At 38.8% G+C, this 13653-nt stretch overlaps 1 protein-coding gene across 2 annotated transcripts in view; it reads left to right on the forward strand.

Annotated features, from left to right (window-relative positions):
• The window catches only part of LOC122798779 (zinc finger protein 271-like), a 176517-nt gene that overhangs the window by 89166 nt on the left and 73698 nt on the right, over window positions 1-13653 (forward strand). For both annotated transcript variants that reach the window (XM_044067889.1, XM_044067890.1), the window contains one exon: window positions 12788-12895. In XM_044067889.1, the coding sequence (XP_043923824.1) occupies window positions 12788-12895 (108 nt within the window). The remainder of the gene's footprint in view (window positions 1-12787; window positions 12896-13653) is intronic.

The following is a 13653-nucleotide window of genomic DNA, read 5'->3' on the forward strand; positions in this document are numbered from 1 at the left end:
AAACTTAACTTTACCTCCTTTTGAGCCAGCTAACACAGCAGATTTAAAATGCATCTCTTGGAAGACGGCTCTACTACTGGCAATAACATCAGCAAGAAGAGTTTCAGAATTACAGGCACTAATGGCAGTGGAACCTTTCCTCATCTTCCACCAGGACAGGGCGTCCTTAAGAACTAACCCTACGTTTATGCCAAAGGTAGTATCAAGTGTGGCTCTAAATCAAACTATTTACTTGCCAACCTTTTATCCAAAACCACAGAACAAAGGGGAGAGACTACTACATTCCTTGGACATTCACAGACAGTTACGCTTCTACTTGGACAAAACCAAAGCTTTCAGAAAATCTGAGCAATTATTGGTAGCATACGCTGCAGGAGCACAGGGAAAAGCCATTTCAAAGCAGACTATTTCAAAATGGATAGCTCACTGTATACGTTTTTGCTATGCACACCATGGGAAACCTGTCCCTAGCAGCATTAGATCTCACTCCACCAGGGCAACAGCCACTTCAACTGCCTACCTCAGAGGAGTGCCTACCAAGGATATTTTAGAAGCAGCAACATGGAGTTCTGTACATACCTTCACCAAACATTACCATTTGTTTTTATATTCCAAATCCAGAGCAGGCTTTGCCACTGATGTGCTGCAGGGCCTTATAGCCTCCCGTAATGCCTTATAGATCCATCCACCCTACCTCAGCTTTGGGATTCCACCCAAGTGTAATGACTGCAGCAGTGTCACACAATGAACATAGTACAGTTTTATACCTACCATAAATGTAGATGTTCGAGTGTAGACACTGCCGCAGTCCAGGTTATCCTCCCTCCTTCCTCTCTTACTTGCTGGTACGTACCTAAGTATGCTACCCTTCACTGCCTATGGGGGTTATTTGTTGGATACTGAAAGTGTTTTACTGTTTTTTCATATGCATGTTTTATTAGCAATTTGCATTGCCTACCTTTTTGGGGGCACCTGACATCTGGGGCAAGAAAAACTGAAGAAAATGGCATCGGCTGCATCTTTTATACCCCTGGTGCACTGACGTCAGGGAAGAAGCGACAGCAACCGACGCCGGACCTTGACTTTGGAACTCAGGCCGACTGCGGGACCACCTGACGGCAGGATAACCCAAGTGTAATGACTGCAGCAGTGTCTACACTCGAACATCTACATTTATGGTAGGTACAATACTGTACTTTCTAAGCGTTAGAGATTGTAACCTTTTGCTCAAATGGGTTCGATAAATCATCGTTTGCTTTTAGCATTCGATGATTTAACATAGACCCCGTTTTTGGATAAGAGTGCTTACAGATGTCTAAGATGCACCCTACATTGATGATTACATTACAACAGCTTCGAGAGAAAAATTGCACAGGACACTAAGGATAATCACAAGGCTTTCTTTAGTTATGTTAGGAACCTGGGTGGTAATTCCCAGATATGCTCAGAATTAGTCCAAAATGACAAAAAATACACCGAACCCACAGACTTTGCCAACATCCTTGCTGACAGGTTCAGCGCAAACTTCTCCCCCCCCCACCAAAAGGGCAAATATCTATCCCAGCAGAGTGCTGCCCCCCTGACATCTCAGATGCTCAGGTAAGAGCCACCCTCTCCAAAGCAAAAACACAGCATCAATGGGACCAGATGGTGTCCCGGCTGCCCTACATGAACTCCAAGAAGAGCTAAACCCAAACATAAAACTACTGTTCAATCTCAGCCTTACTACAGGATATGTGCCCAAAGAGTGGCGTACAGCAACAGTGGTCCCTCTCCATAAAGGTGGTGCCTCAACGGATCCTGGAAACTATCGCCCCATAAGCCTGACTAGCTTGGTCTGCAAAGCTATGGAAAGGATCATCATGGACCTCATAAATAAAGATATTTGGGACCTACAAACACTGGATCCTACCCAGTTCGGCTTTGTTAAAGGCAGATCCTGCCTCTTAAACCTGGTTGATTTCTTTGAAACAGTCACCAAGGCCATTGATGAGGGGAAGGTGGTCCACACAGCCTACCTGGACCTCGCAAAAGCCTTCAATACAATACCCCACTCTGGCATTATAGATAAGTTCACCAGCTTAAATATAAAACCCTATGTCACTAGATGGATTGAAAACTGGCTCAAGGACAGAACCCACATAGTTAGAATTGCTGGAGCCATGTCAGACTCCAAACCAGTTACAAGTGGTGTCCCACAAGGCTCAGTCCTGGGACCTCTCTTGTTCGGTATATATTTCTCGGAGGTACAGGCCAACACAGAAGGACTGTGGCTGACCAAGTTCGCAGATGACTGCAAACTGGGCGCCATAATCGACTCTCCAGCCGACACAAGCATCCTCCAAAAGGGCCTCATAGAAACAGACAACTGGTGCCAGAGCCATGGCCTCAGGCTAAATGCCAAAAAGTGTATAGTCATCCCCTTTGGCAAAAACAAAGTGCCCACAAATTACCACATAGGTGGAAATCCATTAAGTACAGAAGAAGTAATTAGGGACTTGGGGACCCAAGTTGATAGCAATCTCTCATTTGACAACCACGTGGCCAAAGTGGTTAGAAGAACATTTTATATAGTCCACCTAATCATGAAGGGATTCACATCTAGATCAGGGGAGGTCATCGTGCCTCTTTACTCATCCCTCATCAGGCCCATAATTGAGTACAATGCCCCTTTTCAGATGTACCTTACCAGACACCTGCAGCAACTGGAAAGACCCCAAAAGTACCTCACCAAGAGGATCAAAGGGCTCAAACAGATGCCATATGCTGCCCGGTTAAAGAAACTCCAGCTCTACTCAGTGGCATACCGCCTGTTCAGAGGCGATCTGTGCCTGACGTATAAAGCCATGTCCAACCCGGAATTAATGGACATGCTGCACCTCAGAAAATCCAAATCCCATCGAGCTACGTGCTCGAGAGACTTGAACCTCAGCACTGAAATAAATAGGACATGCTGGAGGGACAGATTCATAACCCAGAGGCTCCCTTCACTCTGGAATAAAATCCCAGTCCAGGTTAGGCAGAGTCCCTCATTGACTCTCTTCAAGAGGAATCTTGATGAGTGGATGGGAGATCGTAGGTTTACCCCGGGTATCACTTCTGTGTCACTGTTAGACAGAGGCACAGTATACTAACCTCGAAAAAGGGCATAGCAAAATAAATTTAAAATGGGTGGCGAAAGCCAAACACATTCTGGCTAGGCTTATAAATGCCCTAGGGCAGATAGCCTAGCATGAACCTATGAACCTATGAATGACCATGAAACATTGGCAAACTACTTTGCAGTTAAGCCATGATAAAGGACAAATTATTATCCCATGGATAAAAATTCAAAGTGGGATATTCCAAGGTTACTGTTGGTCAGTATCACTCTTTTGTCTTGTCCTTAACCCATTAAGCTGTCTACTTAACGGATTAGGTCATGTTTACAATGTGGCTGTCAGAAAACAACAAAGTGTAAGGATTTCTCATTTTCTTTTTGTTGATGATTTAAAACTGTATAGTTTGTCAGATGAGGAACTGCAAGCACAACTGCAAGTGGTCAGAACTTTCAGATGATATAAGAAAGTCATTTGGTCTTGATTAATATTCAAAACCAACCTTAAAAACAGGAGAGCTGCAGCACCAAGAAAATATCAGTCTGGGACAGGAATGTGATATAAAAGAACTTGACCAGGAGGAGTGTATAAATATTTGTGAATTGATTAAGGATTGACAGTAAAACATGAACAAAGTTGAATAAAACTAAGGAATATTTTATAAGACATCAAAGGCACAATGTATTCAATATGTTGATAATTCCACGTTGATTTGCTCTTTCACTTCACCAGCCAATCTGATAACCCTAACCCAGAATACTTTTAACAGTATAGAAAACTGGCTAACTGATCGACTTTTCTTGAATCCCAACAAAACCAAGCTGCTGCTTTTCTCTCCCACCTCTAGATCTACTCTTCCTTTATTTACTGTTAAGTCTAACAATGGTACAATCATCTCTCCTGATAACCAAACTAAGCTCCTTGGAGTTATCATAGACACTAACCTCAAATTTGATGCACACATTGGCCATACGATTAAATCTGTCAACAAAAAAATAGGATCCCTCTATAAGGTAAAACCTTTTCTAAACCCTTATGCTAGGTGTGCTATTGCCCAAACTCCTCTTCTATCCACTCTCCTATACGCCTCACCTATATTTTCAAATCTCTCTAAAGCTAATCTCGACAAACTATCTTCCTGTTACTACCATATAGCTAGATTCGTCACTGGTCTGGCATACAGGACACACCACTGTAAAAACCTAACAGAACTTGACTGGCTAGAATTTCCTTCCATACTTGTTAACCAGCTCACAGTAGCTCACAAAATAATTAACCATCTGGACAAAACCCCCAAGCCTTAAGAGTATTATTAGCCCATATAACGCTATTAGGCCACTTAGATTGTCCAATAAGCTGTCAGTCCAAGCTGTAAAATCCAATAACACAGCCAGGGATTCCCTGTTTGCTAACTCAGTAGGTAAAACTTGGAACCTTCTTCCTGCAAACCTTACCCAGGAACTATCTCTTCCACTATTTAAAAAAGGCCTAAAAAATACTTAAGGACTAACTGGCTCTGTCCATGCCTAAACCCTGATTAACTCATTTTAACATTTATGGTCTTTTCTTAGCTAGTAGACCATCAGTAAGCATATACTCCACCTATCTGATGTGTTTTACCTTAATGTACAGTTATGCCTGCTGAGTCTAACATTTCTCTATGCAGTTGTTCATAGGTTCATAGGCAGGTACTAGGCTATCAGCCCTGGGGCCTATACAAGCCCAGCCAAAAAGGTACCCTGGCTTTTGCCACCAAAGAAAATTATTTTCCTGTGCCACTGTCGAGCAGAGCCACAGAGGTGATCCCCGGGGTGAATTTCATATTTCCCATCCAATCATCAAGATTTTTCTTGAAGAGTGCTAATGAGGAGCTTTGTTTGATATAGATAGGTAGTTTATTCCAGAGTATGGGAAGTCTCTGGGACAGGATCTATCCCTCCGGCATGTTCTGTTTATTGTGGTGACGGTTTAGGTCCCTAGAGTGTGTAGCTCGGAGGGATTGGGATTTCTTTAAGTGGAGCATGTCCAACAGCTCTGGGTTTGACATAGCTTTGTATGTTAGGCAGAGATCACCTCTGAATAGGCGATATGCGACGGAGTAAAGTTGGAGTTTTTTGAGACAGTCTGCGTAGGGCATCTGTTTGAGGCGGATAATCTCTTTGTGAGGTAATTCTGCAGCCTTTCTAGTTGTTGTAGATGTCTTGTGAGGTACATACCAAAAGGGGTGTTGTACTCTATAATGGGTCTAATGAGTGATGAGTAGTTGCCCTAATGTGCTCTAAATTTGTGTACAGTTCCTATTTCTTCTCTCACTCTATTAACTTTCTGTATACGTATTAGTGTTCATACTCACTTTATTAACTTTCTGTATACGTATTAGTGTTCATACTGTGGTGAACTATCTGACATAGTGCATCTATCTCTGTCTCCTTTGCATTGTATCTATCTCCTTTGCTCTCTTTGAATATTATTGTAATGTTACTACTATTATTAATTTTATGATTTTGGAGCTTTTTTCCCCAGGCCTCCACTGAAAATGGACATGTATCCAGTCGGGCTATCCCAGTCAACAAATGTAAAATAAAATAAAATAAATAAAAACAGCCCTGGCATCTAAGAACAAAGTCCAAGCTGTAAACCAATTTGCTCTTCTTGTTCTAACTTAACGTTTTGGGGTGAATGACTGGCCCCAAAAGGTATTGGATCAGTTGGACAGGAAAGCAAGAAAAATGCTTCATACCAAGATTACATATTCCCTGTTTTGAAGGAGGTGTGGGCCTCCTCAAAACTGGTTATATGTGCAGATCTGCAATCGTAGAATTGCATAATCTGCTAACCTCACAAGATCCACACATAGTGAAAGTTTTAAAACTTGAGGACAACAAGTATAAGATTACTTCCCTACTTAATTTACCAGAAGCATATTGACATCAAGTAGGAATGGAAATCAAACCAGACGTAGATAAAAATCAGGCAGCAACTGAATGTGCCAAAAAAACCCAAAACATTATAAGGTGAAGAATTAGATGAGAAGGCACAAAATATGGAAAATGCATAAATATAGTTGCAGGTACAAAATATTTCTGGAATAATCTCATGTTGATCAGCATCTGCTTCAGAAATCATTAAGGAGAGATGAAATTAAACCAAAAGACTAAAGGTTAATATTGGTAACTCAGGATAGTGAACTATGTACAAGTTGGTTTACAAAGTCTATTGAACATATCAGAGAAAGAGAAGAAAACAGGTTTTGTAAAACAGAATTGGGAACAGTCACACATCTTGTTGCTGGGTGTGATACATTAATAGGCGAAGGCCTTTATTTTGTTACTGTTATGCAAGAAGCCCATAATTTCCAGATACAACATATTCAGAAAGTTTGAGAGAAGGCAACTGCTGAGTGTTTGGAACAGGTAAGTAATTCATGTGAACCAGAGCACCTCTATGACACTGTTCAAGAGGAACCTGGACGAGTGGATGGGACACCGTACATTCTTAACTGGGATAGCACCTACAACCCTCCTGGACATGAGCAGTCATCACTAAATGCAATCTTATGTACTGACTAGCATATTCTATGGTATTACATTGGGATGAAATGGCTAGCATAACTCTTAACCTTCCATCTCCAAAATGAGGGATACTGCCTTTCATAGTGTGGAACAAATGGGCAAAATGTGGAACACACACTATCAGCTTACTACCAACTTCATCTAGAAAGCTCATTGGATGATTAAAATGTGATATTTTTATTATATAATAGCTCTTTTAATGAATTAGTATAATTCAGTTCTATTTACTATGGATATCAGTTAAAAAACTGCTAATACTGAATGTAAGTCAGATCCTTTTATTAAGGAACTTCGAGGAACATGAATGTTTTAAGACCCTAAATAAGGAACACTTGGGAGGTATGATGGCTAAGCTTAAAATGACCTAAAATGGGTGAATAGCCTAGTAATCTCTTATGATCCTAGGATCCTATAAAAGGAAAGAAAGATACTTGTACAAGAAAAATTGTCAAAAGCTTCAAATGAAAATTTCTATTCATTAATACAACAAATCCATTAAAAAACCTTATAAAGATAAAGAAACTTTGGGCCATCTGGAAAAAAGTGACAGGAGAAGTCTGCAAATATAAAGAACAAAACCCAGAAATGTTTGAAAGGTATAGAAAAGAAATATGGACATGGGAAATAAAAAGAGATCTGATGTGATACAATATTTATGCAAAGGGGAAATAAGAACAGATCTGATGTGGTGCAATATTTGTACAAAGGAGAAAGCCAAACTAATCAATGCAAAATAGGAGCTCCAAAGATATTTGAGGAGAAATGCAGGCAAAAGCACTCAAATATGGAAAACTTCAAAGTACAAGTCAAATAGGAAGATGTAGAAAAAGGGATTAGTAAGGGAAAAGTTAAACAAATAGTTATGAAAAACCTGGGAAGTGAAAGACTTATAGCATGATGGAAACATTATCCCCAAGTTAAGGGTAAACAGTTGGAGCTGGAGACATCTGAAGAAGGAATATGGACATGGGGGGATTTGATATGGTGCCGTATGTATGCAAAGAAAAATCAAAAGTAATCAACACACACACACACACACACACACACACACACACACACACACACACACACACACACACACACACACACACACACACACTACCAAAGATATTTGAAAAAAAGTACAGGCAAAGGCACCCAGACCTGGAAAATTTCACAGTTGAAAAAATAAGAAAGCAAAGGGGTAAGTGGATTAGTAATGGATAAGTTAAATAGAAACTTAAGTTATGGATTATCTGCAAAGTGAAGAATTTAGTGTAGAAAATGTACACAAGTTATGTCACAGCTTGCTGGAACAATGAGTCCACATACTAAGGAGAAACAGGTTGCATGGGAGGCATCTGAAGACTTGCCACGTGGTGATGCTATAGAGCCTTCAGTAGGAAACCAGTACAAAAGTTCAGCTGGAGTTGCACAGCAAGTGAAGGAGCAGGAAACAGTGGCAACACTGATACAGGAAATGTTCTGGAGTGATAGGCCATTGAGTTCACATATGAAGGAGCAGCAGATGACATAAGGTGACGTTGAAGAGGCTATGTTACAGAAAGATGTTCTAGAACTTTCTGTAGAATGCCTGCAAGAAACAGACAGCAAAGAGTGTGCACTCAGTTTAGAAGAAAATGATCTAAGGGAAGAGTTGCTTGATTTAATAGCTATGGATAGACATAGTACGATCAATGAAAGAAATAGATTACAGAAACTAAGATCCCAAACGTGAAATCTACTAAAAGAGATGAATGTCGTAATCAAGGGTATTAACAGCAATGTATGTGATATAACTGAAGAAAGTAGGATACATTACTGTGCAGCTAAATTAGTAACAGGTAGTCTTACCAAGCATGCAGCCGTATGAGAAAGGAAGGGAAGAAATAAAATGCCATCATGGAAGTATCAAATGGAGAAAACTAAAACAATTAAGACAAGAAGTGCCACTATTAGAAGAATATAGAAGAGGGAACAGATCAACTTAAGGTAAACATGGTATAAAAAACACACATTATGAAAACAGACCAGGATCTATCCTACACTAATGCAAATAAACTAAATATATCAGCACAAGTAGAAAAGCTTAGAAGATACACAGATAAAGATCAAGGCAGAGTGTAAACTAAGCAATTCACTGATGACCGAAAAAATGTTAACAGAGAACTGGGAAACAAAGCTATGCAGATAACGGTAAAGGAAAAAGTACAAAATAAGTATGTCATTAATGATCCGCAAAACAACTTTTATAGAGAACTGGGAAACAAAGCAAAGGAATAGAAACTCAACAAAGATAGAACATTAAGAGACAGTAAGGAGTTCACATGTACAAGATATGAAATGGGTTGAAGTAACAGTCAGAAAAATTGAAACAAAGTAAGAATAGCTCCTAAATGGAAAAAACCCACCCCCAGAAGCTGTACTTAACATCTGCCTAAAAGTGTTAACATCTTTACACAAAGGTTTAGGATAAGTAAGAATTACTCGTATGTACATCCTGAACAGACACCAATCTGGGTAACAACAGGAAAAACAATAATAATCCTTCAGAGTAAATCTGGAGGACATCCTAAAACGTATAGGTCAATAATTTGCCTTACAATGATACAGAAACTATATACTGGTATTGATGCAGACAGAGTTTATAGTCATTTAGAAAAAAATTAATCATGGCAATAGAACAAAAGGGTAAGAAAAGAAGTCGGTGAACTATGAATCCTTTGTCACTAAATAAAGCAATAATGGAGAATTGTAAAAAGGGGATGAATCTGAATATGGCATGGATAAACTTTTGGAGTGCTTATGGATGTGCAAGATTCATCCTACATTGATCAATTACATTGTAGTGACTGTAAAACAGTGGCAACCACTTTACAATTAAGCCATGGCAAAGGGCAAATTATTCTCTTAGGGATACAAATTAAAAGGAGGGTATTCTCAGGTGACTCTGTCACTGCTGCTGTTTTGTCTTGCCCCAGCCCATTAGGGTGTTTACTTAACAGATTAGGTCATGGTTACAATTTGGCTCCTAAAAATAAACCTTGCTTAAAGATATTTCATCCACTTTGTTGTGGATAATTTAAAACTGTTTAGCTCAACAGATGAGGAGGTAAAAGAACCACTGTAACAGATTAACACTCTCTCAATTGATATAAGAATGTCCTTTTGGTCTTAATAAATGTGCAAGATTAATCTTTAAAGCAAAAAAATTTGCAGTATCAAGCATTATTTTATTTTTTTATTTATTTTGCATTTGTTTATCAGGGTAGTCCACTGGGCGATTATTAGCCCATTTCAGTAAATGCCCAGGGGAAAAAAGCTCCACAAATAATATGTAGGATATATACAGAGTGAATACATATGCAAGGAGTACAATTCAAGAGTATATACAGCAAAGGTAACATATTTAATAATCGTTTGTTGTGATATAAATGAACTTGAGATGGAGTATATAAATATTTGGGAATTGTTGAAGGATCAGAAATAAAACATGAATAAATGTGAATAAAGATAAATAAGGAGTACTTTTGAGCACTAAAATTAATATTGAAAACAGCCTTGTCATCTAGGAAAAAAGTCCAAGCTATAAACCAATATGCTCTTCAAGTTCTAACTTATAATTTTGATATGCTTGTCTGGCCCCAAAAAGTATTGGGTCAGCTGGACAGAAAAAAAAAATATCGTGATTATATAAACTATATATAAAAGTCCGTGTTTACCAAGATTATATATTCCTTGCTCTGAAGGGAGGTATGGGTCTTCTTGAAATTACATGTATAGATCTACAGTTGTGGGACTGCATACATATCTGCTGATCTTATCAGATGCAGTCATACTAAAGTTTTAAAACATGAGGAGAGGAAGTCTAAGAAGACCGCTGTGGTTAATTTAACAAATGCATTTCAGTGTCAAGTGAGAATGGAAACCAAACCAGGCATAGACAAAAAATCCTGCAGCACCTGAGTGTGCCACCAAATGAATGAATTTAAGGATAAGGATTAGATTGGAAGGATAGAAATGTGGAAAAGCCATAAATGTCGTGGCAAGTACAAAGATCTCCCAAAACAACCTCATGTTGATCAGGATTTGAGGAATGGTTAACAAGATGTGAGCTGAAACCAAAAGATGAAAGGTTAACAATGGCAGCCTAGGATAGTGGACTACATGCACATTGGTTTACAAAGTCCATTCAATATGTGGGAGAAAGACAATGTATTTATTTTTACTTGTCTTTGTTGACCAGGAAACTCAAACTGGGACAGATACCCTTTTTCAGCAGAAGCCCGGTCAGAAAAGCTGTATAGACAGTGTACAATATAATTTCATTTTTCCACATTGTGTATAATATCTTCATCTTGGTTACATAAATATTTTTGCATACATAATTAGGTGTAACAGATGACTAATACTAACCTTGCATCATACAATTTGTAACTATAGGCAGAGAAGAGAAAACTGAGATTACCTCTTAGTTTATATAATCACGATACAGGAATTTAGTACAAAGGTTTTGTAAAAAAATAAATAAAGTAGTCATAACTCTTTGTGGTGGGTGTGATACACTCTTGGCAGAGGCGGCCTTTACACTGAAAGGGACAATAATGTGGCAAGGCTGTTATACTGGAGATTGTACAAACAGTACAGTATAGAAGTAGCTGAACAACATTGTAAACATGAACCACAAAACATTATACTGAATGATAAAGTGTACATCACATGGAAATCATCCATTACCAACAGTTCAAAAAGTAGATGCGAGAAATTCAGATATAGTAGTTCAAGAAAGACAGACAATGGTAACGTTGGTCATTGAAGTTGCTACACTTAGTGATTAGTGTCTTACATACAGAGAGAGACACAAAGTCATAAAATATCATGATTTGCAGGCAGAAATGGGAATATTGTGGAAAAAAATACCCGGCGAGTTCCAGTAGTAGTAGCAGCAATGGGTCTAATAAAAAAATCTACAGTAGTACTTAGATATGATACCAAAACATGTAACTCTGTTTAATTAGGGAAATAATTATTTCTGTGCACAATGTGGGTTCTGCAAAGAGCACTTTTGGCTATAATCAAAGACTGAAACAATATCATTTTCATGAACTTTAATTATGCCCTAACTTAGGAATGGGGTCCATTCTCATCATGGTAATTAGAAAACTGAAGGACTTGGAGAAATTAAAATAAGAAAGCTATGTGTTTAACCTAATGTTAGTTAAGAAACTCCAGGACCCCTCTGAAATGGTGGTGTAATGTCAGACTGCATGTTCTTTGTATTAAAAGCATTAAATTATAACAGAAGTACTATTATGCTTACCATTCTGAAATGTAGATATATTTTATGACTTTCTATGGACATGTCGCCACTTGTACTGCTGAATGCAGGAGAAGAGCAAATATTGTGCATCTATTATCTTCTGCTTTAAATTTCCTTTTTACATGGGGCAAGCCTTCAACAAGCCCCAAACTTATATCTACTTACTCCAAGATTGCTATACCTTGAAGAAAAAGAAATACTCTGGGAAGTGGCTGTCGCAGACTTAGCATCTGTTAGTCCATTTATTCGAGAATTCAGCATTACGGGACTTGCTAAAACGGGTCTGGATATTTTAAATAGTTACAATATTTCACTTTTGTGTGTTCTTATTTTATGTAGTCCAATTACCATACTGTTCTTGTGTTACAGTGTTTTATTTTTATTATTTGCACTATAATTCATTGCTGTATCAACATAAATTAACTCCTGTGTACATTGGCACAGGTTCTTACTGGAATGATTTTGAACCAGATGTTTTTGAATTTCAGTCCTGAGAGATAGCTGGTGTAGAAACTACAAGTGTGGTATTCAAGGCTTGGGGAAATATCAACAATAAATTAAGAATATGGAGATAAGTTTCTTACTTTCTTAGGAGAGTGTTATTGTGGAGGGAGTGTAAGTGTAATGTAATGTAAGAATATGGAAGAAAGCCATTTGTCTGCAGGCATTCTTATCCACAGTCCTTGACAAAATGTAGCTTTTTGTAATGTATTTTTTGCATTTTCTTTCAGTCTTGTATGATTAAACTACTGTAAACAAAGTGTAAAAAATTACTGGAAGGGTACCGTGGTTAACTGTACAATTATATCCATTTGCAGGTTATAACATCCCAGTGTATGAACTTTTGTTACTTATTATGAAAGATGAAGCAATTCAGTATGCTGAGACTGAAGGAGGCACAACAGTGCAACAAAGGCAACCTCCTGGTAAGTACATAATAAGTATTCTGGATCTGGAGTTACATGCACATTAACGGTCTGATGCAGATATAGGAAGGATTATGTTCATAACACAAAAGTGAATTAATTCTCCAAATGTGTGAAAGCACACTTTATTTATTACTTTTGGCCCAGACACTTTAATAAATGAAGTCCAGTTGCCACATCACATACCAGCTCTGTAGAACATGGTGTAGTAGTGAAGTTTGGGGGAGACCAGTACTGCAGAACGTGGTGTGGTACTGAAAGGTAGGGGTTAGCAGTACTACAGAACATGGTGTGGTACTGAAGGCTGGGATGAGCAGCACTGTAGAACATGGTATGGTACTGAAGGCTGGGGTAAGCAGTACTGCAGAACATGATGTGGTACTGAAGACTGGGGTGAACAGTACTACAGAGCATGGTGTTGTACTGAAGGCTGTGGGGGAGCAGTACTGCAGAACATGGTGTGGTACTGAAGGCTGGGGGTGAGCAGTATTACAGAACATGGTGTGGTACTGAAGCATGGAGTGAGTAGTACTACAGAGCATGGTGGGGTACTGAAGGCTGGGGTGAACAGTACTACAGAACATGGTGTGGTACTGAAGGCTGGGGTGGGCAGTACTACAGAACATGGTGTGGTACTGAAGGCTGGAATTGAGCAGAACTGTAGAACATGGTGAGATACTGAAGGTTGGGATTGAGCAGCACTACAAAACATGGTGTAGCACCAAATGCTTGTAGTGAAAATACTGCAGAAAATGATG

Source organism: Protopterus annectens, chromosome 3.part1 (assembly GCF_019279795.1).
Source record: "Protopterus annectens isolate FY-2018-M chromosome 3.part1, PAN1.0, whole genome shotgun sequence".
In the NCBI taxonomy this organism is placed as follows: Eukaryota; Metazoa; Chordata; order Ceratodontiformes; family Protopteridae; genus Protopterus; species Protopterus annectens.